We start from the raw sequence: 25883 nt of genomic DNA on the forward strand, positions 1-25883 counted from the left end.
TCTGATAGGTGGACATTTGTGGTTCTTACACACACACACACATCCAGCAGGACAGCCCCACCCATGTCCTGCTCAATGGACCGGGACTCAAAGACACCAGGTCTACTCCTCCCTCCTTCCCTATCCTTCCTCTCTCTCTCTCTCTCTCTCTCTCTCTCTCTCTCTCTCTCTCTCTCTCTCATTCTCTCTGGCTCTTCAGCTCCTCCCTTCCCTTCCCTTCCCTTCCCTTCCTCTCCCCCATCCCCCCTCTCCTCCTTTCCCCTCCTCTTCTCTCCTCACCCCTCTCTCCCCTTCCCTCCCCTCAGAGCACACAATGGCAGGAAGGAAGCCTGGAGGGGCACCTGCAGAGGGAGGGGCACGCAGAGGGACGTGACAGATATCCAGGTTCAGGCTTGAGCCAGGCTGTGTGTGTGGTTGTGTGTGTGTGTGTGTGTGTGCGCATGTGGGTGTCCTTTAACACTGATGACTGTCTATGTAAGCATGTCAGTGATGAAGGAGAAATGATGCATGTGACTGTACGTCATGCTCAAGTGATTACGAGATGTAAGTGTGCGTGTGTGCTGTGTGTGTGTGTCTGTGGCCATGTCTGTGTGTGCGTCCAGATGCTTGCATGTGTGTGTGTCCTCATAAGCATAGAGAGAGTGAGGGAGAGAGAGAGACATGGATGGAGAGGTTCTTACTTTCTCTCTGTCTCTGGAGTGGACATCTCACTGCTGAAGCCCAGAGACTCCTGTGGACAGAAAAGGTACTGCGATCAGGCATGCACATAAGCTTCTGATGTCGACACGTCAAACATTCAGACAACGTGAATACCACGTCTCTGTAAAGCTCTAATCACTTAGATGTAAGACCATGCTATAGTCTCTGGAGGGAGGCCAGTAAGGAGTGTGTACCGTATTTTACGGAAAATAAGCCATATCGTGTATAAGCCACACCCCCCCCCCCCAGAATGAGGACTTTCAGTTTGTAAATCGGAGTACAAGCCGCACTGGAATATAAGATGCACTTTTACTTTCAATTTCATTACGAATCATCATACAATTCATTCCTCTTTCAAGTAATAAGCCCCCATTCAAGTGTTGAGAATTAAATTAGCTGCACGGTCTGTAAAATTGGAATGCAAGTCGCGGATTATTTTCCGTAAAATACAGTAATGCTGATGTCACCACATTCTACCTCTCAGGTTTAGAGACGGTGTGGAGTGTTCTGGGCTTACCTGGATCTCTGAGCGGAGCTGTAGGGAGGTGGAGCTGGAGTCTGCTTTGTCCTGTTAGAGAGAGGAAAAAGAGGAGAGGGAAAGGGAGAGGAGGAGAGGAGGAAAAGGAGGGAGAGGTTAGATGAATGGAGAACAGACACTCGCTGGTTAACCAGACTCTAGGCTTCCGAAAGAAACCGATGACAAATCACAGCATTGTAAAACACTGAAGCTCTGTTCCCAACACAGTGCCACGATGAAAAGATAAAGATGTTGGAGCATCAAGAACAAGAGGAGAAAAGTAGGGCGACCCTGCAGGAGTGTTCACTTGTCCCGACCTGTACGTCAACAACAAAAAACAATCACACACGTGTGAACAGGCACACGCCTAAAACACACCCCATCTGAACAGCTGAAAACCTCACCACTCACCTGAGCAATTCACAAACCTGCCAAACCTGTTGGTTCAGTCACAGAGAGTGGGCACAGAGTGTGTGTGTATGTGTGTGTGTGTGTCGGTGTGTGCGCCTGTCAGTCTGTATGTGTGTTTGAGTTCATCAGTCTGTGTGTGTATGTGTGTGTGTGTGTGTGTGTGTGGTATTACCAACTTCAACACTATCTGTAGTTTGAACAACTCAACAAACAAAGCAATAAGCAGCCAGTCAGCATAGAGGGTGTCTTTCTTAGCTAGCTGGCTCCGCCCTCGTACGACAGGTCCGTCAAAGAGAGGGAACACCCCCTCTGTTGTTCATCACCACACCTCCAATCACTCTCTCATCAATCCCGACCAACATCAAGGAATCTACTCTGTCTAAAAATGCTGAGAAGTATGTATTCAAGTCTGACTAGAAATATGGGTTTGAGTGTAGATCGCAGCCATGATATCAATTAATTGACTATGGAGGAAAACAGGAAAACATTTTCCTATGGAGGAAACACACACATGGTGGTGTGTGTCCCTGACTTTACACGTGTTTGTGTGTGAGTGTGTGTGAGTGTGTGTTTATGTGTGAGTGTGTGTGACCTCCCTGGCTCTAGACAAGTTGTTGTTGCTGTTCTCCAGCCCTGAACCCCATCATTCAGGTCTGTTTACCCTGTCAGTGAGGTCGATTAGCAGTAGCATATGTCTAAAACAGCTGCTGTTATTATGGCCTATCCAGATATTACTGACACACGCACTTTCGACTGAGAAGGAAGGGAGAGGAAGGGAAAGAAGGAGAGAGAGCGAGAAATACAGAGACAGTGCAATTCCTGTATGAAATGTGCTATATAAATAAAGTCTTATTATTAAAGTCTTATAGGTAATAGAGACAGATAGCCGGATAAACCAATTGGACCAGCTCTCGCTGCCAAGTTAAGCCTGCTGAAGGGATGGACGGCAGTCCTTTATGGAAGACATGGGTTTCTTTTGCAATCCAGAACCAACTGACTATTAGCATTTGGCTGTACATTTGCATTTTAACATAACTATCCACACATTAACCTTTAATAACTAGTATCACCAAAACATGAGACTATACATATAGTACAGTAGCCTGCTGTATAAAAAGTGTATTCAAAGATGTTTGCACTGGATTAAACGTTAATTGTTCTGTAACCTGTAGCAAGCAATTGTTGTGTGTCAAGTGTTAAAATGTTTAAATGAAAACATGAAGGCTGTGTGGCTTCAGTCCCCGTCTCATATTAATCCCTTTTATATTGAAACTCCCAGAAGAACAACAGCCGTAACCTCCCCATCCCCTCCACAGTGGAATGTGTTACTGTAGTGAAGCTTAGAAGCTACAGTAATGCTAGCAAGCTAACTGTGTTTCCCAGTACCTCAGCAACTGCTTGAGTGTTCTAGGGAACATTCACTACATGGGAACTGCTCTTCATTCACATGAGTGTAGAGTTCAGAGAAGAAGTGTGCTGCCATTACAAAGGCAAACCAATTCACACAGAAACACCAGCTTCCTGATAATACTTTCAGCTGTTGACATTGGTTCTGAAATGGTCTTCCTAATCTGTACAATCACATTTCCCTGTGTATCTATTTGACCATTTGCTACTTTAATAATGGCAGATGATAGCCCAAAACTAATTTAAAAAAGTTCACTGGATAAAAATAAGACAATATTATCCAAGGTTGTTCATTTGGAAATGTAAATGACTCAGTTCCTCTGCCTTGCTGTGTGTGGGAGGCTGATGAGGGTTGACAGACAGTCAGTCAGTCCTGGCCTCCCAGCTCTACCCACACATGATTAGTCCAGCTGGGACTTCATGTAATGCCTCTGCATGCCAGAAGCTTTCTACGTCTCTCCTAATCACAGAGGTCATGATTCCACCCATGCATCTGCAGTACTGGACTGGGGTATGGGTGAGTAACACTGACTCTGATTTGGAAATCAAAGGTCGTCCAAAACACCCTGGACGACCTTTGACTTAACAGAAAGAAATCCCGGTGAGCATGAAGACAGACAATCAAAGGAAGAGCTGGTGTTAGATCGTTTTTACGACTAATGAAATCCAGTAACTGAATGACTAGACATCAGCATGACCATTTCCCAAATGTTATCAGGAAACAAGGAAACAGATGAGAACAACAGGCAATGGGAATAGCTGGAGAGACTTCATCACAGCTGTCAGAACCCATTTACAGAGAGTTATAGCCTTGGGTTACTTAGGTGAAGCCATGGTCCTGACCAAGTCCAACGCCTTCAAATGAGTCAACATTAAACACTGTGGTTCCCTACAGGAGATAACCTGACTGTGTACCAGTGCATCTGCCTAGCCTTTGCTAGCCAATAGCAACCTAGGCCTGTCTTCCTGCCTGTCTCTGCCTGTGTCTGTCTGTCTGTTGGCCTGCCTGCCTGCCTGCTTGCCTGTCTGTTAGAAGACTTATAGAAGTGGACAGTCCGGATGTCAGTTCTTCCGAGTGTAAATCAGGAGAGTCAGCAGAAGAGGCCAGGGGGGTAAAGGACTTCCGTAAGCCAGGGATCAGGTAGAGGCCCAAGGATGTAAAACTGTTCACATGGAGGCCAGGACAGGGCTGTGAGCTGCGCGGACAGTGACAGGCACAGCTCTCACTGGCTCGGAATGCAGAAGTGGGTAGCCTTCATATGGGAGATAAAGGGCTGTAGGTCTATTCCATAAGGAAGCAAAGCTTTGGCAGCAAGAGTTGGTTAAGCACACACCCAAACACACCCTGTACACATGCAAGTGCAAAAAACTGGGGCAAACACACACTCCAGCTCTGTTCCTGAGGGTGGTGTTTCATGTCCTTTGTTATCAGATCCTCTTTGATGCCCGCTCCAGGGTAAAAAGCTGATATGCCAGTCTTTCCACTGGTGTATATTTACAGGCACCATGCCCACTGACTCTATAGCATCTAGTACCCCACTACCTGGCACACACACACACACACTTCCAGAGTCCAAACTAGACAAGAACACAAAGCAGACCTCTCTGTTCCACCTCCTCCTCTATTCCAGTCTCTATCTCTCTCTCTCCATCCCTGTGAATGAGGTAGTGAAGGAGAGAAAGAAGAAGGGAAAAGAAGGGGGTTTCAAGGAAAAGCTAGTCCAGTTAAGGGCAAAGGTAAAGGGGACCCTCTGCCTGCCTTGTGGACTGCTGTGTTGGAGGCATGTCTGAAGAGCTGTCTGCAGGTGCAAGCAGGGAACTCCGCGGGCAAGCTGGTGTGTGTGTGTGTATGCAGTGTGTGATGCTGAGATCTCGCTTACACACATTCCCAGAGGGGGAGTGTTCTCCTTTACATGAACTGTTGAAACCTGTCTGAGATGCTGCCCCACTTCTCCTCAAAGGTATGCGAGTGCGTACGTGTCTTTTGGCGTGATTGGTTAGTTCAGGAGGAAAGACTCATTATTTGTAAGTTAGTTTACACTTTGTTAATAGTACAGACACTTCATCTCGGCGTTATGGATCTGCTCCAACTGCACTGCTGAGAAACCAAACTGACACTGCTTCTTGACGTATGTGACAAATCTGTCTGTCATCCCCCCTGCAGAGAAGAGCCAATCAGAGGAGTGAGGCTACTGACAGTCACAGTGTCTCCCCTGCAGACAGAGAACATTCGGAACAGTCTGACTAGACTTGCAAACACACAAACCACACTAAAGAGAAAAGCCTTCCAGTCTGAATAGTCCTCAGACAGCTCAAATACACCAACACACGCCCAGAGCACCAACACTACCAATGCACCAGGACACTCCCATTGCCACAGCCCACTCCCTGACATGATCAGTGTAGGCCAGTGACCAGCAGGGCAGTGGTGGTGGTGGTGCGGCCCTAGCCTGATATACACCAAGGAGGAAGGGATGGCAGAGTCAGACATAAAAACCAGAGACATAAAAACCACCAGGCTCGAGCAGAAACTGAAAAGCATGCCCGCAGGAGCACACGCACGTGCCGGCACACGCACACGCACACATAAAAAAACACACACCATGTGTTGGAACCACAGCCTTGGTGTTGGAATTCTTTTGAGCATGTGTGGCATGCTTTGGTTTGAGTAACCAGGTGGCCTGGTGGTGTGTGTGTATGTGTGTGTGCGTGCGTGACCGGGACCAACCCAAAGTGACGGTTAAAGGAGAATCAAGAGTGTTCTGCTCAGGCCTGCTGAACAAGCTGATCCTGAAGATACCACACACACACAAACACACACACTGAGAAACAGGAGATTCTGGTCTGTAGTTGACTCCACCTCAGTCTAGAGAGCCAGCCCTACGCTGCTGCTGCAGACCTATGGGTAACATTTACAAGAAAACACTCTCCAGATTATGACTACATACACTGTGTGTGTGTGTGTGTGTACAGTGCAAGGAATTCTTAAACCAATAAATCCACATGCACTGTCATATGTTTGTCTTGGTATTCCTTAACAAATTCCTGTCTTATTAGAAATACCAGTGTCAGAGTCCTCATCCAGAACAAAGTCAAATAATAAAAAATAAACTCTGCAGTACACAGAACTTCAGCTAAATATAGTTTCAACCACTCCCAGGATTAGACCTTACATCTCACAATACAAACACACACACACCAAACATAAACCTCCCCTGATAGTCCTATGTCTTCACTCGGCACTGTCAGTGTAAACAAAGACAAAAATCAAGCCTAAAGAAACACACATCCCTTCCTCCTTGTTGTTGCTAGCTAGCGGGCTAGTGTGACCTTGTTGAACTGACCCACTTTTGAGATGAACAAGGGTGCCCCTCACCTGGGTAAATAACTCCAGCTCCTGCCTCTCCTCCCCTCCACAAACAAGCCCAGGCTCGAGTCCTGGACCCCCGCCAACCACGCCAAGCAAGGCCCCTCCAGCTGCAGCAATTATGCTAACCTGGTAACATCAGAGGCTGGGGATGAGCTCATCCACACCAGAGGAGTCTAGAGAGGCCTTCCTGTCTGCTCCTGGTTGGTTTATTTACCAGGGATTAAACATGGAAGTTTACAGACAATAGGGGAGTCTAGGGAGTCTAAGTGGTTACTGAATGTTGTGCAATCACCATAGTCAGGTACACATTTCTTTTGTAGATGGTGTGCTATTGTCAAGGCCCTTGGGATATGTTAAATATTTGACATGATAAACACGAGGCTGCTTAAGGACAGACATTCCAACGGGAGATAAATGTGTCCATCGTTTCTGAACATGGCGAGCTACCATCCAATGGGAAAACTCCAATTGTGTTTACCTCAGTGGAGGACTGGACCTAGCCAGTCCATTCACGCCTAGCCTGGAGCGATCCGCGTGCTCTGTCTCTATTACCTGTCCTCCTCCTGGCATGTTTGAGGTTTGTTAACAAACACAGATAGACAGGCTAACGGACAGACATACTGGCAATGCAGAAAGGCAGACTGACTGGCATACAGGCTGAAAAACAGACATGCAAACTGTCAGCCAGACTGCTGGACAAAGACAATTACAAACAGATAAAGGGAAACATACAAACCAACTGTCAGAGAGACAGTCAGGCAGGCAGACAAACAGAACAACAAGCTACTGCAACTATTTAAATACATGATTAGAGGCTGACGTTACTAAGAGCAACGAGACTACACCTCCGACAGAGATGAGTCGGAGAGCGAGGCAGACACTTGAGAGACACTCAAGATGAGTTCAAGACGTTCAAAACCCTTGAACGAAGTAGTCTCAGCACATGCCGTATCTCCAACACATCTGTAGCGTCAACCATAACAACCTCTCGCATATTGACTATTGCTACGATACATGTGTAACCTTTAACAAACCTACTGTCAATAACATGTTTTAAAGGGAACCTCGATGTGAATGGAGTCCAGAGTGGATCTAGTGGGGCTTAACTGTGCTGGGCCAGACTCGTCCTGCTGACAGTGGAAGCAGCCTAGTCAGCCTGGCTGTATAGGAACGCCAGGCTGCGTGATAAGAGCTAATCCATACGTCTCATTCTCCGTGGGGAAGTTTGTTTAACCCCTTTGTGTCCCTCTCCCCAGGTCTGCCCCCCACAGAGCCAACACAGAGGAGGGGGGGGGGGGGGGGGAGGAGCCAGCACAGGTCGACAGGAAACGGGGACCCAGATAGCAATCGCTAAGAGCTTCAGTCAACAGTTGGTTGTAAGGCCGGGGTGGGGTTGGGGGGGGGGCTCCGTTTGAGGGCCCAACTTGTCAACACTTCTAAATACAACAGAAACTGACACGGTTTTAGTCAACGGGGCACTCCCCTCGGGAAAAGTAAGTACTGCTCCAATCACACAAACCCCCCTGGAGGTTTTTTGTATTGTTCTGTTTGTGAAACGGAATGTCTGACAGCAGAAAAAAACGGAAGTGTTCCAAGACACAAGCCATGAAGGAGAAACAACAGTGGAGAGGAAAAGAAAGCAAAACTGGATCGTTTATTAAATATGTGCTTGGACTTAGTGACCTCGATATGGGTGTAATTGGAGGATCATGGGCTGCGGGGAAGAGAAAGTGAAACAGGACACCAAGTGTGTTGATCCTTTGAAGCTGGACCAATGGGCTTCCTGAGAGGGGACTTTCCAACAGCAGCAGCAGATTTATGGTCTGGATCCAGGCCCTCAGCAGTTCCACAGACCAACAGGACCAGGGAGCCACTCTAACCTACGGCCTCTCACAGTGTAGTCCCAGTCTTCCTGTGTCTGCTGTCACGTGTATGTCATGTCTTCTAACTGGGGTGCGTCAGAGCCTTTAGCTCTGACGACCGGGCCCTGAAAGGCCATGTCCCTCAAGGGGGTAGCGTGGGGGATTTGAAATGCCAGCCCATCAGTCTGGCCTTTGAGCAGGACCACCTTATCTAACTGTTATTGGTCCCTGGAGAGCTTCTGGAAGAGACTGGCAGGCAGCCATTCTCATTGGACACATTTCTTGTGAGACAATCATTATTTTATCTCCCCCCCTCTCCTCTCTTCCCTTCCTTTCCTTCCTCACCTCACTACTTTCTCTCTCAAATACATTTGACTGTACAAGGACATAATTATGTGTGTGTGTGTCTGTGTGTGTTTGTGTGAGAGATCTGAGTAAATGTATAATCTGATTTCTGTCCCATCCTCCTCTTCCTTTTTCCCTGAATATCACTCTGTGCAGTCAACCTTTTTCCACCGATTTATTTTTCTAGTTCTCTCTCTTCTCAAGGGAGAGAGGCGGCTGCAGGCTCCTTTAAGCTACTCTTCTTTCCTTTTCCCTTGTTCCCTGTGTCCCATGTCCTCATCCCGCATCTTTGATATCCCCTTGTCCTAACCTTAGTCCCGGCATGGGCGCTGGTCACAACTCCAGACTGGGTCTAAACTCCAGTTTAGCCCCAGCCATTAGACACATCCCTGGGTCCCTAGCCTCTACTGGCTCTAGGCTCCTGGCCAAAGGCCCCCAGCCCCCTAGCCAGCCCCCTGCAGGCAGACTTCTCCAGCCAGTAAATCCAGTCCTGATTGCTTCCCCTTCCTCCACTTTAGCTGCCCAGGATGGAACCCCTCCAACCCTCACATACTGTACACACACACACGCAGAGATGACCCACTTCAGTCCATACACACACACCTACACACTCCACTCTAACATCACCTTTACTCTTATCTTCCATCTTCATGCTTTTTATCACATAATATTATCTAATTGACTCCTGACACAAGTGGGGATAACATGTGAACCATCCAGAAGGATGGCAGCAGGCCTGGAACAGACATGCTGGCTGCTTTCCTGCTCTGAATCTGACAGACATACATTAGTTGTGCTGAGTTCTTCATGAAGATTCCCCTTGTGACTGGAATATAATAATCTTTCTGAAATGAGATTGTTCGTCTGCGCTGAGGGCTAAATGGATGCCGATTCCAATTGAATACAATTAACTATGAAGAATGCAAAACTATGTGTGTGCGAGAGAGAGGTGATGCATGTCTGTATGTGTGTGTGTGTGTGTGTGTGTGTGTGTGTGTGTGTGTGTGTGTGTGAGTGTGAGTTAACCCCCAGTGTGTGGAGCGCTGCAAGAAGGGAGAGCCACTTGCTGCCAGTACCAGCTGCATTCTTTCATATCTCCATCAGTAGCTTGGCAACACAGGGGGTGCCCCACTACCCTAGATCTCTCTAAAAGGGGCCCAGAACCCCTCCAGAACCCCACGAGGACCCCCACCCCAATCCCCACCCCCACCCAGCACAGCCCCTTTCATACCAAGCTGCTTTAGAAAACAGTCACAACCACAAACACTCACTCTAGATTATTTGCCAGTTGGCTATGCATTCGGAAATCCCACTATGTAAAACTATAACCTGGTTTAATAGGGAAGGTGTATTATGTGTTCTAAAAAAGGATATTCGAAAAATTAGTGGTTGCCTCAAGAAATGTAGAGATTCCATTGGCTGAACTCAACTTCAGACAGGATGCCCTTGAGAGAGGTTGCCAGACCAGTAACAGTTTTCACATGTTGGGAGTGGGGTTGCCAGTTTTGTAACTGTGCTCACATGTTCTGTGAAGTCAAATAAGGGTCTACTGTCCTACTTGTACTTGGTGGTTTGGAAGTATAAAGGTACTTCAAGTAAACACAAGGTGTGTGTGTGCGCTCACCATGTCCAGGTCCTGGGAGACGCGGCGTTTGCGTAGCTCCTCCATGCGGTCGCTAACGTCGTTGAAGCAGGTGTTGTAGTACTCTGAGTACTCCTGAGCAAGGTCATCTATGTTCCCCAGAGAACCGTCCTGGAGGAGGGAGGGAGGAACAGAGAGAAGGACTGGTTAACTTCTGCCACAGGTAGGCTCGCAAGGAGACAAAGGCAGATAGAGTAGGACGTAAGAATGACGAGCCCATGAGTGAATGCAGATATAGCCCACAATAGCACAAAAGAAACTGACGTCGAAGCATTTCATCCAGACCACAAGGCGGGTTCTCATTCAGGGAGTAGCCTTGACAATTCCAATGTACACAGTATCATACCACAACAGTGAGTCGAACACCATTCACCATCCTCTGTCCCTGAGAGTCCTTCCTAAAGACCTCTCACCTCCCGCCTCCTTACTCCTCCAGGCCAGGAAAAGGAGTCTGATCAAATAAAAGCCTTAACAAGCTCTCTCTCCATCTGTCCCCGGCTCCGGGTACAGTTTAATGAAGACGCTGCCACAGACGCTTGTTATTAGCCGCGCGGGAAAGGCGCCAGCTTAGCGGGCGGGTGTGCTGCTCTGGCCGGAGGTGGCAAGGGGTAGCATAACGCCACAAATCTAATCACTCACCCACCTCTTCCTCCCCCTGTGCCAAGCTGGGCTAACTTTGTTAGCAGGCTAATAGCTGCGAATAGCTGGTAGGGGAAGTCCACCAGAGGATGTGTGAGGTTAGAGGTGAAAAGGTTGGGGCTGTTTGTTAGTCTATCTTACCGCTCTCTCCGGTGGATACATGGAGAAAGGAGGAGAGTGGGAAGAAATAGGGTTGATCATAGCTTATGCTGAAGCTACTGTAGAGGATGTGGGTCTAGGTGTTGAGGTGTGTTTGATGGTTGGGTGTGCTATGCATGTTTATGTGTGTGTGTGTGTGTGTGTGTATGCCAATGTTTCTTCACTGGCCCATGGTATCTACACATACTCCACCTCTACTACCTGTAACTGAGACACACACACACTACTTGTGCAGCAAAAACATATCAGTTTGCCCTTTAGTAAAGAATCTAAAATTAGGGTAACTAACTACTAAGGTAAACTTTGACATTTCCCTCGATTTTTTCTTTTCTTCTAATCAGTAGTGGCCTTTCTGACATTCTGCAACCCTTGTAACCCAAACACAGTCTTCCTGCCCTTGTACTCGCCCTCGGTCCTCTCTTCCTGCCTTTGTGTGTGTTTGAGATAGAAGGAGGAAGTAAACTCCAAATAAGACGCTTACTCAACAAAACTCACCTCAAACACCCTGCATTAACGACAAAGAGGGATTTGACTGTATGAAGTCTCAGAACTGCAGTCTGGAGCACACAGCAACGGATGAAGTATGCTTAACAGAGATCCACTTTCCTGCTTCGATTCACAGTTCCTCCATCCAGACAGTGGTTACTGGACCTTTCCTGCCCCGCGCCCCTGCTGGCCAGGTAGGAAGGATGGGTGGCCGTGTGTGAACCATCAACAGTGTTGTTGTGTTGGGTGCCAGTCAGACAGCTGGCAATGAATCACCACACAGGACCTGAACAGTTTCTCTCAGTCTCTGGTGTCTCTCTGTGGGCTCAGAACAGCTCCCAGTATCTCTGTGCCAGTCTCTAATGAATGGGCCACTGTGGAATGTGTGAGCCACACGCATACAGGGTAGAGAGAGGGGCTTCTTCAGAGATGGCCCCTGTTCAGGATGGACGGGGGCAAGCACACACACACACACACACCGGGGACTTTCAAAACAAACCAGTCTGAGCCAAGACAACATATTCAACATTCAGCTTCTCAGTGGGTCGGATCCATCTATCTTACACATTACTGGAAACGTCGAGAAACATTCCACTTTAACCAACACCTAAAACCAACACATGGCCTCCTCCCTTTGGCCACCACCTAACTCAATAACCCGCCTTCCCTTCCACACTCTGATTCACAGAGTCAAAGTCCAGTTTGTTCTGATCTGTTTCATATTTGTCCACCCAGCCCTGTTGCAGGAGCTCTGTCCAGGACATATGGTTTGAGATGGTGGAGATTCCCTGTGGGAGCCCTGGCTGGGCGGGCACATGCTTTACTGACATTCTCCTAACATTCCACTGCAGGAGAGAAAGAGAGAGAGGGAGGGAGAGACAGAGAGAGACAGAGAGAGAGACAGAGACCGAGAGAGAGAGAGAGAGAGAGAGAGAGGGAGGGAGAGACAGAGAGAGACAGAGAGAGAGACAGAGACCGAGAGAGAGAGAGCGAGAGAGAGAGAGAGAGAGAGAGAGAGAGAGAGAGAGAGAGAGAGAGAGAGAGAGAGAGAGAGAGAGAGAGAGAGAGAGAGACGCTAGTTAACGAGCAACGGGAGTGTTTATTAAGCATGAACATGGCGTGACTGAGACTGGCTGTCTACATGATGGATTTGGAGACCGAGAGACCGAGAAAGTGAGTGAAAGAGACAGAGGTCTGATACAGTATCATGACTGATTGGACGAGAAGAATCCCTGATTAGAATGACCCCAAATGGAATGACCAGTTCTAGGCTTTAATTCATCCTTTTTAATCATCATCGAGTTTGTGTGTATCGTTTGTGTGCATGCCTGGGACTCCTTCATTTGCCATGAGCTAACCCAGCTCCTACAGAGCTGGCCTCAGCTGGGAGCACCCCCCCACCCCAAGGCCCCATCTAAAGGCTCAACATGACTAATACAACCCTGAGGTTTGAGGAAGTCTGCATCATACTACATCAACCAAAAGAACTATGAGACTCACAAAGGAGAATGCATTAAACGGACATGAACAGATAGCCTTTAGTTGTGTGTGGGTGTACTTATGAAACAATACAGATGGTTTCAGCGCATGCGATGGTCTCGCCCCCTGTGTATACACAACACTGACGACGCGCCTCACATTCAACAGCATGGTTAGTGACCACTAAAGACAACACCCACACCAATACAGTGAGAAACCAACTGATTTCAGAATGTGTCTACTTTCAGCAGGACTGCTTTGTCCTCGCTCCTTAACAAAGTTTCTCGTCCAAAACAACGTTTTTCTCGACATCCTGTTCAGTCGTGTCAGACTCAGAACATTGGAACAACATTTTGGGACTGGTCCAGTCAATCTTCTACAAAACTTACAGCGAGTGAAACAGAAAGTCTGACTGGATGTCAGGTTCCTGTAAATCCTCCTGTTGCATCTTGCTATTCCAAGGGTGGACAAATGAGCTCATGTCTTATGGCTTATTGCATCATAACCGTTTTTTGCTATTATTGCTCAACATTTAAAAGTTACTGTAGAACATGTCCCAGATCAAATCTAGGTTGTTTTTAACAAGAAACTCCCACCACATATTTTCTTCTGACTTTTGTCTTAAGAAACTGTGACTAACAATTGGTGATATCATCTAATGAAACCATGGCCAGATTCCAAAACGGTTTCACAGAGAAAGGTCCTCTATATTGTCAGATTTGAATCAAGCTCATCTGTGCGCAACGTAAAGGGAACATAGGCTGTGAGAAAGCACGGCCGAGGAGATGAGGGTGGAAACAGCCTTGGGACCTGCTGACCCCAATCTCGTTAATCAATTAGCCGGAGCATTCCTGTCATTCTGACCACCCTGGATCCTCTGGCACCAGCAGGGAGACCCCTCACAACTCCAGGGCTCAGAGCCACAGCTTTGGGTACTGACACTCTTATAGCCGCACACCGACAGGCATCGCTCTACAAACCAAAGACCAGGTGTGCACTGTGAGAGAAAAATGATGTCATAGAATCTAAGACATGTTAGAAACGAATAAGGTCAAACTTTGATAATGACTCCTAAAATAGTTGGAATATACCGCAAATACATTCCTATCTCTGGTCCATTTTTTGGAATGTGCCATGGTCATTGCCGCATATATAAAATTGTTTATATATTTCTAAATCAGTGACTATAGTTTGAGCTGTGAGGCAATGCAACAGACAGTCCGCCAAGCATGCAGAGCGTTCAAGAGCGACGGTTCATTCTTGAATGTTCTACCAACCACTTCCCTCACTCAGAAATACTGTGGCTTCCAACAGAAAAAAAAAGAACCAAAACTCAAACAATTTTTTTTGGTCATTATTCTTTCACATAGTGAAACAAATGTAGAAACATTTACTGGACATTGTGCTAAAACTGTTCTGATAAGAGTGGCTCTTGTTGGAATCAAATCTAAAAGAACATATTTGAGCAATTCAACACTTCAACTGTCTGGATTGGAGGCTGATATTTCCCCTCAGAGGACATGAGGACAGCTAGGCCATGAGAAAGAAAGCTGTTCCTTCTGTCAATCTAAGAAGAAGAAAAAACATGAAACAAAAATGTGCACTCCAAAGCTGAAATCACTCTAACCCCAAGACAAACCTAAATAGCACACCGAGCCACTTCTGTCAAAGTTATTAAAACATTCCATAACCAGCATGTAGGACTAAAACTCTCTCAAGCTGACCTCTCCTCTTGCGTGCCACCAAGTCACTACACAAGTCACAGAACTAATCATTTAGCTCAGGCTAAACTCAATTGATTTCCACCGCATGCTTGGTTGCGCTACACTCTTAAAGCCAGTGCTTGTTTGTCACCGCAGTCAGAGATGGCATTCCAGACTTCTGAAAACCATTAGCTTAGGCTAACGTGTTTGTTCTGGTCTAAACATTCATGTTTGTTTTACTTGAGGTTCATGGTTACGTGGGATGTAATAAAATGGGTTGTATGGCAGAGGTTATTGTCACAGAGTTAGCCTTGTGACTTAGAGGGAGGGACGGTGACAATGGATTTGGGTATTTGATGCGATGCTAAACTGGTATGATCAGTTACACTGGATAGAAATGACTGCCTTTTTTCTGACCCACTCAGTTGTATTGTGTCGTCTTGTCCTCATAGTTGTAAGTTAAATACAGTAGAGGTGAATTAAAAGCTCTTTTTATTCCCGAGTCACACTGGACATGTCAAAGACTAGCCAAAAGCCACACCCGCCAGCCCCCACACAAGCTATCTGCACAATAGCATTGGAGTGTAAGCAATCCCTCAGTCCACCTCTCTCTTTGTTCTTCTATTCCCTGGGGTTGTTTCTGAAGCCAAGGTTTAGCAGTAGAGGACAATAGGTGTCCTGCCCCTGTCCCCACCCATGCCTCAGCCAGAGTCAGCCACCAGCCCCTTGCAGTGTAGCCAAAGCGGGCTCCCAGAGCTTCTGGTGGGGAGATGGACAGCTGGAGAGAGGATGAAGGAGGGGAAGAAGAAGCATTAAAGATCGATATAAGATCGATACATTCAATAAAAATATAATAAAACAAACAAGGAAAATAAAACTGTCTCTGAGGCAAAAGACTGAGGGTGAGGAACAGATTTTAAAAAAGCGAGGGAGGGAGTAAAATAACTAAGTATGAAGTAAGTATGATGAAGCTTCCAGAGACTCAGGGGTCTCTGGAAGATTGAAGCAGGGGAAGGAGGTGATGGCCATACCAGGGCCCGTGGCCCGGCCTCTCCAGGGGGGGCTTCCTGAGGATATCCGCCTCCGAGAGAGAACAGGGCACCGCCGCCTCGTCAGAGGAAACCTGCTGGAGCTCTGCCTGACCCCAACAACGAGCCCCGCGTCTGGGACGAGACAGAGCTCAAAACCCAGACCGGGCTGACCAAGAAGGAGCCTGTACTACAACTAGATTTGGCAGAGGCAAAGTTAGCACATGGCCTTTTCTGTAGTCCTAACAAAATGTCTTCCTAAAGCTTTGCTTTGAGACAAACATCCATGATACTTGGGATGAGAGGCCTCTTTCAGAGAGGCACGGGGGGAACACAGAGGATGACTGTTAGCTATCCACGTCTGTGATCAAATTATCGGGTCAGGGACGAGAATAAGAAGCTTGAGCAGACTAAGGCATACTTGAAAATGAGCAGGACTGTATTTCTCATTCCTCAGGGCTGTTTGGATGAGGTGAGATGAAACCTTGTCAGTTAGAGCTACTCTGGTTGAGCTCCAGAGTAGAGCCTTGAGTGTGTTCTGTGGGCTCTGGTGGGAATGGTTCCCTCATATCTACACATACCTCTCCTTCTCTGTGTGTAAACCTCCAAAACTTCAACCAAGATTACCTACTGGCACCTCCTAGAGCACTGAGGTGGTTAACTACTCCACAAAAGCCTTGAGTTTGTATAAAGAATAGTCATGATTTGAGGTCTCCTGGAACATCTTTCTCTCCAAACTAGGCTCATTTTAAACAGCAGCAGTAATGTGATGCAGCCGCTAAGCTACAGCCCTATAGGTTTCCTCCAGACAGCCCCAGACTCTTAATTATCTACAGGCTGTTTACCCCACTTGCAACCACAAATAAATGCCTGGCTGGCAGGCTTGCAGAGGTATTCTCATTAAACACCTTCCCCCCCCTTCAGTGACCTCAGAGAGGGGTAAGTGTGTGTGTGTGTGTGTGTCTGTGGGGGGGGGGGCTTAAAACAACCCGACTTTGATCTATGGTCAGTACTTAGTAAATCAGTTGTTGCTACTGTGTGCCGTGCAAACAGTCAAAAGACTGAGAATCCATGATCAAATTTAATCTGGTTCCCGAACATGATAAGAGGGTATTTTCAGGCTTATTGGGAAGATAACCATATCTCTGCCCTGGTTATCAGCCTGTGATTTATGTGAAGATATAAAGGTTATGTGTGTATGACCTTTTATACATACATGCAGATGTTGGTGAAGAGGTCAGGTAAAAGAGCTACAAGGCTAGCCTAGATCTATAAAATATCAAATGTATCTATCCTAGCATGCATGCCTATCTAGATTCACTAGAACTTGTCCAAATGGCAAAACTGATCTATAACACTTATGCTAGATGTTTCAATCTCCCCAAGCAAAGGTTAGCTCAAAAGGCCATTGTCATCCAGGGGCCCTTTTGAAACAAAGACTATTGAAAAGCATTACGTAGCGAGAAGACTATATTTAGCACAGCCATTTTACTTGCCAAAAGATACTAGAATATACTGTGCCGGGCCCATTCACTACACAGGTTTCATAAATATGGGTTCAACATATTGTTGGCTGGGTAATGTCTTCTACAGAAAAGTCCTGGTTGAAATAACACAGCTTGCAGGTGCAGTTGGCAGTTGACTTTTCCAAGACATTTCCAGGCAGCAAAATATACATTCAAAAGAAATGATTTAACAGGGTGTTAGCAACCAAGCACACTTTATGCCTACAAGGGATAGGGCCACAATAAAATGTATCTCCAAATAAAGAAGTTTGGGGCCTTGAATAAGAAATTGGGCTCAGAAACCTGCAACGTAACCCAGAAACCTGAAGAGAAGCCTAATGGTCCAGTCTTTGACAGTAAATAACTGCTGGGTCTTTATGCTGACAGATTATTAGAGGATCACTGCAGCTACAGACATCTCCCTCTCCCTGTCTCAGGTCTCTGTGATGAGGGAAGGTTCATGGAGAGCTCGGTGATGGACACAGTGAAAGAGGCTTGCTACAATAACCAATAGAATCATTAGTTGGTGTGTGTGTGTGTGCTACAGCTGTAAGGGAAATGCGTCAAAGATATGAGCACTGCAAGACATTTGTCTTTAAAGTAATAAATCTAGTTAAATCGCTTGGCACACAGCCCAGGTCTCCCACCCAGAGTCAAAGGCCAGAAGTGATTCTCCTTCCCACACACTAATAAGCCTCACAAATACACACACACACACACAGAAACCCCACAAAGGTGAGAGAGAGAGAGAGAGAGACAGAGAGAGAGAGAGAGAGAGAGAGAGAGAGAGAGAGAGAGAGAGAGAGAGAGAGAGAGAGAGAGAGAGAGAGAGAAAAGCTGATTTCAGAAATACAAAATTGCGACATTGCTTTCCAACATAACATTGGCATTCCATTAGTGCAAAAACACAGCAACAAGTGTCTGGCAAGCTGACTGACTCTTGCGTCCTCAGGGAACACAAGGAGTTTCAGAATAAATTTGCTGTGTTGACAAATGCAATCTTCAGTGTATATTACGGTGTTATAAACTGTTAATAATTACTAATAATTTCTCAATTTCCTAGCCAACTCTATAGACCGCTAACGTTACCATGCTCTGGACTACAATCCGAATGGTTAAATAACGAGTTAGAAAAAGTGGAATTGTCAGAGCGCAATATAGGCTACCATTCTCACCTGTGTCCTTGTTGCACCAACTGATTTAAAGCATAAAGAAGATTTGGCAAGCAGCTTTAAAGAAAATTACTCTCATCCCAACCATACGTTAGGCAAGATGATTTGATAAACGCCGTAGTCTAGGCTGTGTGGATTCGCTTGCCTCTTGTTTTGATACGTGCTTTACATGCATTCATGCATCTCAATACACAACTGAATCGGCACTGAGGCCCCTTTGAGGAAAACAGTTGAAAAGCTTTTCTCGTGTAAGTGTTACTTTCCTGTCTCCCCTCCCCCTCCACAACGACCCACACACTCACCAGCATCCCCATCACGTCAGTCCAGAGCTGGGAAAAACTATCTGATCCTCCGCTTGCCGCCTCGGGTTCGACGACGGAGGCAGCGGCTCCTTGGTCGCTTTCCATAATGTTTACGAAGTACAAAGTTGCCTTTGGTGCAAAGTTTTAATCCGAGACCATTCACAATACTCAGCCAAGATTTCCGGTGGCAACCGTGGACCGTGACATGCACCTTTGCCAAAGAAAGTTGCCCTTGTCTTAGCCTTGAAATCCTTTAGCATTCCTTGGCACAAAAAACATTGAAGGTGACACAAGTAATATATATCCACCCATTCTTATGAAAGGAAACTTGCTAAATATACAAGAGGTATGTCTCCGTAATGCGCTGCACATACTTCTTGCCGTACGAAGAAACCATTACAAAAGTTAGCAACAGGTTCCACAGCAATCATTCCGTCAAAAAACTTTGTTGGTTGAGTAGTCTACTCACTTCGCTGCACTGTGCGCTGGCTTGAACCAAAGCACACAGCGGGTGAGAATTATTTAAGGCGCACGAACAATTCGTTCAAATATTTTATGTAATAGCAATCTAACGGGTTTTTAAAAAGTCGCACAACACAATAAACTCTCAAATACAGATATATGTGGTTTCATTGACAACAAAAGAAAAGAACGCCCGAAGCGTTCTCCTTGTGGATAATTATCAACGCTCCCTCCTCCAACAGTGAGCTCCCCCTTACTTCACTGCTCTATCACTCCTCCCAGTTAAAACGCTCTCATGTAAAAGCGGAGCGGGTAAAAACTTCAACGGGAAAGTTTACTTTTTTAAACGTCCTTTAAGAATTGTTATTTGTAATCTGTCGACCGTTTTAGAAGACATCATAGGCATATACAGCCAGCGTTTAGCCCACGAGGGCTTTTCCTTTCCACCAATAGTTTGCAGCTTTTCGAGAACAAAGCGACATTCTCTACACAATTGTATCAAAAACAAAAGGGCATGGGAAAAATATTTCTACACGCAGTGTCGTAAATCTTGCCCATTCATGCTACTAAATCTGCATGAACGGTCGAAGTGTACAATAACGAAACAGGTAATCCAGTAATACAGCAGGGACTACGGTCAACCATAACAATGAATGTGTTATTACTTTACTGTATAAACATAATTTGAAAGCCAATGGCATTACAATATATTCCCAAAAGGACAACAGAAGAGTACACAAACTACAAAGATTAAACATGTAACTAATGTCTTGCATGCATCCATGAAATTGTAAACTGTGAATAATTAGCTGCTTGTTTTGTTCCACTGGGCAACTCTATTGTAATGCAAACGTCTTGAGTGTGTCTCAGTGTCTGTCTGCTGCCAAATGCACATTCTCTGAGAGAGCAGCGTGTCTACTGAAAAGCAACAGCTGCACCATCTCATGACAGCTGCCAGAGCAGAGAGAGACCGAGCGAGAGAGAGAGAGAGAAGGATATGGTAGGGAGCAAGTAAGATTGTGTGGAGAAACAATTGGAAGATGAGAGAAACAGGTACAAATAAATAAATATATATATATATATATATATATATGTGAGAGAAACCCCAATGTGAGACACCAATCAAAGCCCAAGCTCCCCACGCATGACCCCTGGCCAATCAGAAGCCGTGAAGGCAGGACTGTACTTGCAGGTTGAAGTTGATGTATTGCACCACTCTTTGCATGGTGAGGAGTATAGTCAAGACCGCCACCTTGTTACATCCTGCTTGTGTGTGTTTGTGTGTCTGTGGACCCCTGCTATGTAATCCCATTGCCACCCGACAAGCATGCTCCACATCAAGGTGTCGTGTTGCCAGACAGAGGTAGCACCCATCGTAGAGACATCCAGCCTTTCCTGCCTCATTCACCACCGTAGGACTCTCATTGACTTCATCCACATGGCCTCCACAGCTCCAAGGTGACCAGGAAGAACATCACACCATGTGACATGTCAACCTAATGTCCAGGAATGGAGGCAATGAGATGTCTGGAACACATGAACATGCTTAGACCAACGCACAGCTGAAACCTATTAAATTCACCTCAACATTTTGAAATCTCGTTCTGAAAAGGGATGGATGAGGAGAAGGGTAAATTGATGTCATGGCTTTCTGTCATCCAGGGGTCAGATGGTGCACGCTATGACATCAGAATGATCAATCACTCTGCATGTAAAGCTGAGTAGGCCCTTGAAACCTGTATAACCATAACCCACAGAATATGAGAATTCGAGCCATACCATGTCTACACTCCCTTGTTCTCCCTCCTTCCACCCCCCCCCTCTCTCTTTCCCTCTCTCTCTCTCTCTCTCTCTCTCTCTCTCTCTCTCTCTCTCTCTCTCTCTCTCTCTCTCTCTCTCTCTCTCTCTCTATCTCTCTCCATATCTCCGTTCATCACTCTCTTCCTCTCTGTCCCTGCACCTGGGTCAGACATTGAAGGCAGCGTTGTGTCTGAGAGGATACAGAGGTCCTATCCCAGGCTGCATTGATATTCTGCTGATCAGACCAGCCAGTCTCCGTTCTCACTGAGTACTCCTAGTTCTAGTGCCAGTTTGGCTGGACATACTCACACAAACACACACACACACACACTCAACCATAAAAGACAGGCCTAGCTCGTAATCTGTCCCACCTGCAGGGGGCGGTGGCGGCGGGGGAGGGGGGAGGGTCCGGAGAGAGAGAGAAAGCGAGAGAAAAAGAGGAGCAGACATATGTGTCTCTGGAGAGTGTTAAGCACTGTGTGCCCCTGAGGTAGAGACACAGACAGAGATCAGATAAGACCCACATCTAAAGACACCCCCCCAAGGCCCCTTTATTAACCTGCTTACATACAGTACAGTTAGTACCACAGACAACACAGCCTTCAAACAGGCAACAGAGCGTCTATATGTATGAACTGTGTTAGATGTGTATGGACATGATGGATCTACAGTCTGTGTGATTTCAACTCCTTGTCATCTCTTTCTTTACCTTGTACCTTATCTGCTTACTCTGAGATAGTCTGGCACCCAACTGGTGTATTAGTGAAGGAGACAAAGTAGTATGGAGTGGGGAGGGGAGGATAGGAGAAGGACAGGAGAGAGGAGAACCAGGGGAGGAGAAGAGAGGATAGGAGGACATGCCAGAAGACTAGGATTCAAGGGTTAAGAACATGGAGAGATAGAGAGGGTGAGGTAGAGGGAGGGAGACAAGACAGAAAACTGATGAGAGGTCTGCAAGACCACCCCAGACAGAAAAAGTGACCGGTGTAGGTCAGTGACCCTGATCTGAAAATATCCCCCAGGGATCGTGACCTTTCCAGGCAGGGGTGATAAACAGCCTGGTGCAGAAACAGACAACCCCACAAACACAATATGTTAGATACAATTAGATACAGTAGCACATACACACAGATTGTTACTGTACATAAAGTATTACCTACACTGTTACAGTATTTTGTAAATACATAATATTGTCCTGTAAACTGTATATATACAATAACTACATCTCTAGGCCGTTTATTTCATATTCTTTGAGCAACTTGCATGAAAGGGAACTGAGATACAAGTTTGATCACTATGAACAGCTCTGTGTGTTGAGTTCACTTGTTTTTAATACAGCTCAAAGGGGTCAAAGGTAACACAAAGCTGAGATGTCTCCTTTGAAACAGTATGCTTTGTATATTTTAGCGTGTGTTGTATAGTGTGTGTGTTAGGCAACATCCCTGCCCTGTGCTACTTCACACACCAGTGACTCTTGCGTGGGAGTAATCAAACAGACCCAATTAGCAGAACAGCTAATTATCATCCTCCAGTTAGACCCCTGCAAACCAGCTCATTAAATGAGATAAACACTGTTCTGCGGAGCAAAAACAAAGGTTTCAGGGAGTAATAATGAACGGCCTGTGTTCTGTTTGTGTTTTTAAGGTATTATTCTTTGGAGGGTGCTTGCTTGTAATATCATGAGCAAAAGCTAACTTCAAACACAAAGAGTGAGAGAGAGCGATAGAGAGAGATAGAGACTGCTCAGAGAAGAGAGTGAGAAGGGAGACCCGCAGGGACAGAAAACAGAAAGCACAGACAGAGAGGAATAGAGAGGGACCATACTGAACTGGAGAGGGCTCGTGTGATAGCCGACTGTGCGAGGCACAACACACACGGACAGCTTTCTGACAAGTCAAACAGAACACACAGAGCGTGGCACGTCAACACAATAATACTACCTGGTTGATGTTCATACTTACTGCTAGGCAAGGTAACACAATAGCTCCCACTATCTGACATGGGCACAGGGATCCTGGCAGGGCCAGAGGAATGCCAGCAGATAACAGAGCTACAATCTCTCCACAGACCAAGGATGCAGCAGCTTGTTTGGGTTGAGGTGCAAGGCGGCAGGGGGATGCGGGGGGGGGGGGGTGGGGTGTGTGTGTGGGGAGGTAAGCGTTGGGTGGGGGTAGTGGTGGTTGTGGGTTCCTGTAGCAAGACTACAGGCTACTGTTCAAGAAAAGGAGACATTTTATTTTTCTGGGTTTGATTATCATGTTTCATTGCGTGTTTGTGTGCATGTTGGTTGTCTGTGTGTGTCTAAGTGTGTATGTGGGAGAGTGTGTGTGTGTGTTCCATTTATGAGCTTGCATGCATTTTCACACACACTTGTTTCCAAGTGGGATTTGGAACCATCCGAGTGGTTATTTAAACCCCCTGGTCCCTGTCTACCCACACTACTCTGCTAAGCCTCAGCCTACCAAATTCTTCACGCAACACAGTCCCAAAGGCCATGTGGTATGTGATTATGTTACTGAGTTTTTATCAGGCTGGACCAAAAGGACAGATGTTGTTTTGGACAAAAGTCAGTTCTCAAAGGTACAGTCTGCACTGCGTGAATGCCTAAGGACATGTGTGTGTGTGTGTGTGACTTATTTAGCGATTCTTGTGGGGGACCAGTCCCCTCAATAGTCAAACAACAAAATGTTGAACTTGTTGGGTCATTGTCTTGGTCCTCAAAAGTTCAAGTGCTATTTAAGTGACATATACAGTATGTGTGTATGTGTTTGTCAGTAGGACCACAGGTGCAGCTATCAGAGAGTCTTCCACAGTGTGTGGGTCAGCAGACAGGGCTGACAGCTGCATTGGCATGACGCAGGCTGGTGCCAGGCTGGACCAGGGAGACAGATAAAGCCCAGCATGTCATACTCTATTAGAGCGGTCATGTGATCCCTCTGCTGTTACAGAATAGTCCAGTTCCACTGTCACACACACAGACCATACCCATGCTTGCCCACACCCATCAACGTATATCTACACACACACGCACACGCACACACACACACACACACACACACACACACACACACACACACACACACACACGCACACACACACAAACACAAGCACACACACACACACACACACACACACACACACACACACACACACACACACACACACACACACACACACACACACACACAGTATGGCAGTATTGCTATGATAGCTGGGCAGATGGTACTGTGTGACAGTGCCCCAGAAGTGCCAGCCAGAACAGGTGCCCGTGGTGGTGCCAGGGTCTCTCCAGGGTCGACTGGAGTGCCACTTACCCACCTAGCTAAAACACCCTGTGATGTACCAAGCATCCACCATATGGATGGACTCGCACACTACATCCTAATCACCTGAGGGTCGGTTGTGTCGAGTCACTTATCTTCTGTTCCAACTGGCTTTTATTCAAATCATTTTTCTTCCTTTATAGAACCTTTTCTGTCACATGGAGCCCCTTTTTTTGATGCTTTCTCCTACTTTTGTCTCTCAGTCTCTCACTCTTTCTCTCTCTCCCTATGTGATTGAGCAGGACAAACAGCACCCTCTGCTGTTGCCCCACTGAACTAGTTAGTGCCCTTGTATTCCAGGCACACACCAGCATCATGCTGCACCTACCCAACAGTACAGACTGTTTCCAACCACACCATCTCAAGACTTCATAAGCCGGGCCAGACTAGGCTAGGTAGAAACAGATGACCTGCAGCGGGTCTGTTAGTTTTATGACCATGTGCAGCACGGCAGTGTGTATAATTATTGCCTGTGGTTCCATCCCAGGTGAGGTTTACTGTCTCTGGAGCCGGGTTTAACTGCTGTCTCATAACATACACTTTTACACACAGCCATAATCAAGCAGTGTGCACACACACCACACAAATGCTTTCCGAAAAGCACACACATAAACACATTTTGTACACATATGGACATCTTACATCCAATGAGTTTGAATGGGCTAATGTACCCGACAGTTAGCAGCTAATTCAGGCAGCAGCCAGTGGGACCATGGGGAAGCTGGAATAGGTTTGTCTATGTCTCCTCGGAAACCAACAACAGGTTTGTCTCTGTGAGCTGTCTTCTCAGTAACCAATCACAAGTTTGTCTCTGTATGGAATCTGTCCTTCGTAGCAATTCACAGGCCACTATAGGGAATCTGGATAACTGAAGAAACGGTTTGGAGTATACTTGATTAGGTCATTTTGCAGTGACAGAGGTCAACTGGGGCAGAGGTAACTCTCTCAGGCACTGAGATGTGGTGCGTTCACTAAGTTATCCCAGTGGAAAGTCTGACTGACAAACTTGTGTTCCCGTGTTGAAAGGAAAGAGTCAGTCACCCAGAGCAATGCTTGTGGAAACTGCACATCTGGAGTGTGGTGAGAGGGGGGTGCCAGCTCTGCCACTGGCACAGAGGGTAGGATGTTCCCCTGATGCCATCTATGGGGATAGTTCTGGAAACAGATGTGGACGAACAGATACACATGATGGCTGACAAACATATCTGTTTCTCTCTCCTGCATGTACCTCTCTTTTCTTGACACACCTCGGCATTTACCTCTCTCCCTTCCGCTCTCTCTTCCTCTTTCGGAGGTTTCATTTCATGGAAACAGCAGAACCATAGAACAGCAGAACCATAGAACAGCAGAACCATAGAACACATAACTTAACAAATCCACCACAGGACTTTTACTGTATATGAACTAGGTTTCACACAGGCAATACCAATGTCATAAATGTTTACAGCTTCAATCCTACTGTGGGCAACATGTAGACAGCAGACTGGGCTAATGTTTGGTCATGTATTTTATAATAACGTCCTCCACAACCGGATTCAGCCAGCGCTGTGGTCGGAACCACTGTTATTACTG

General features: G+C 46.4%; 1 protein-coding gene across 1 annotated transcript in view; it reads right to left on the reverse strand.

The window, feature by feature from the left end:
- sash1a (SAM and SH3 domain containing 1a) overlaps nucleotides 1–25883 on the reverse strand; it is a 140643-nt gene that overhangs the window by 23374 nt on the left and 91386 nt on the right. Inside the window, 3 exon segments of the mRNA XM_047021212.1 lie at nucleotides 681–730; nucleotides 1217–1267; nucleotides 10236–10364. Of these exon segments, the coding sequence (XP_046877168.1) occupies nucleotides 681–730; nucleotides 1217–1267; nucleotides 10236–10364 (230 nt within the window).

This window comes from Hypomesus transpacificus, chromosome 6, assembly GCF_021917145.1.
Source record: "Hypomesus transpacificus isolate Combined female chromosome 6, fHypTra1, whole genome shotgun sequence".
NCBI lineage: Eukaryota > Metazoa > Chordata > Actinopteri > Osmeriformes > Osmeridae > Hypomesus > Hypomesus transpacificus.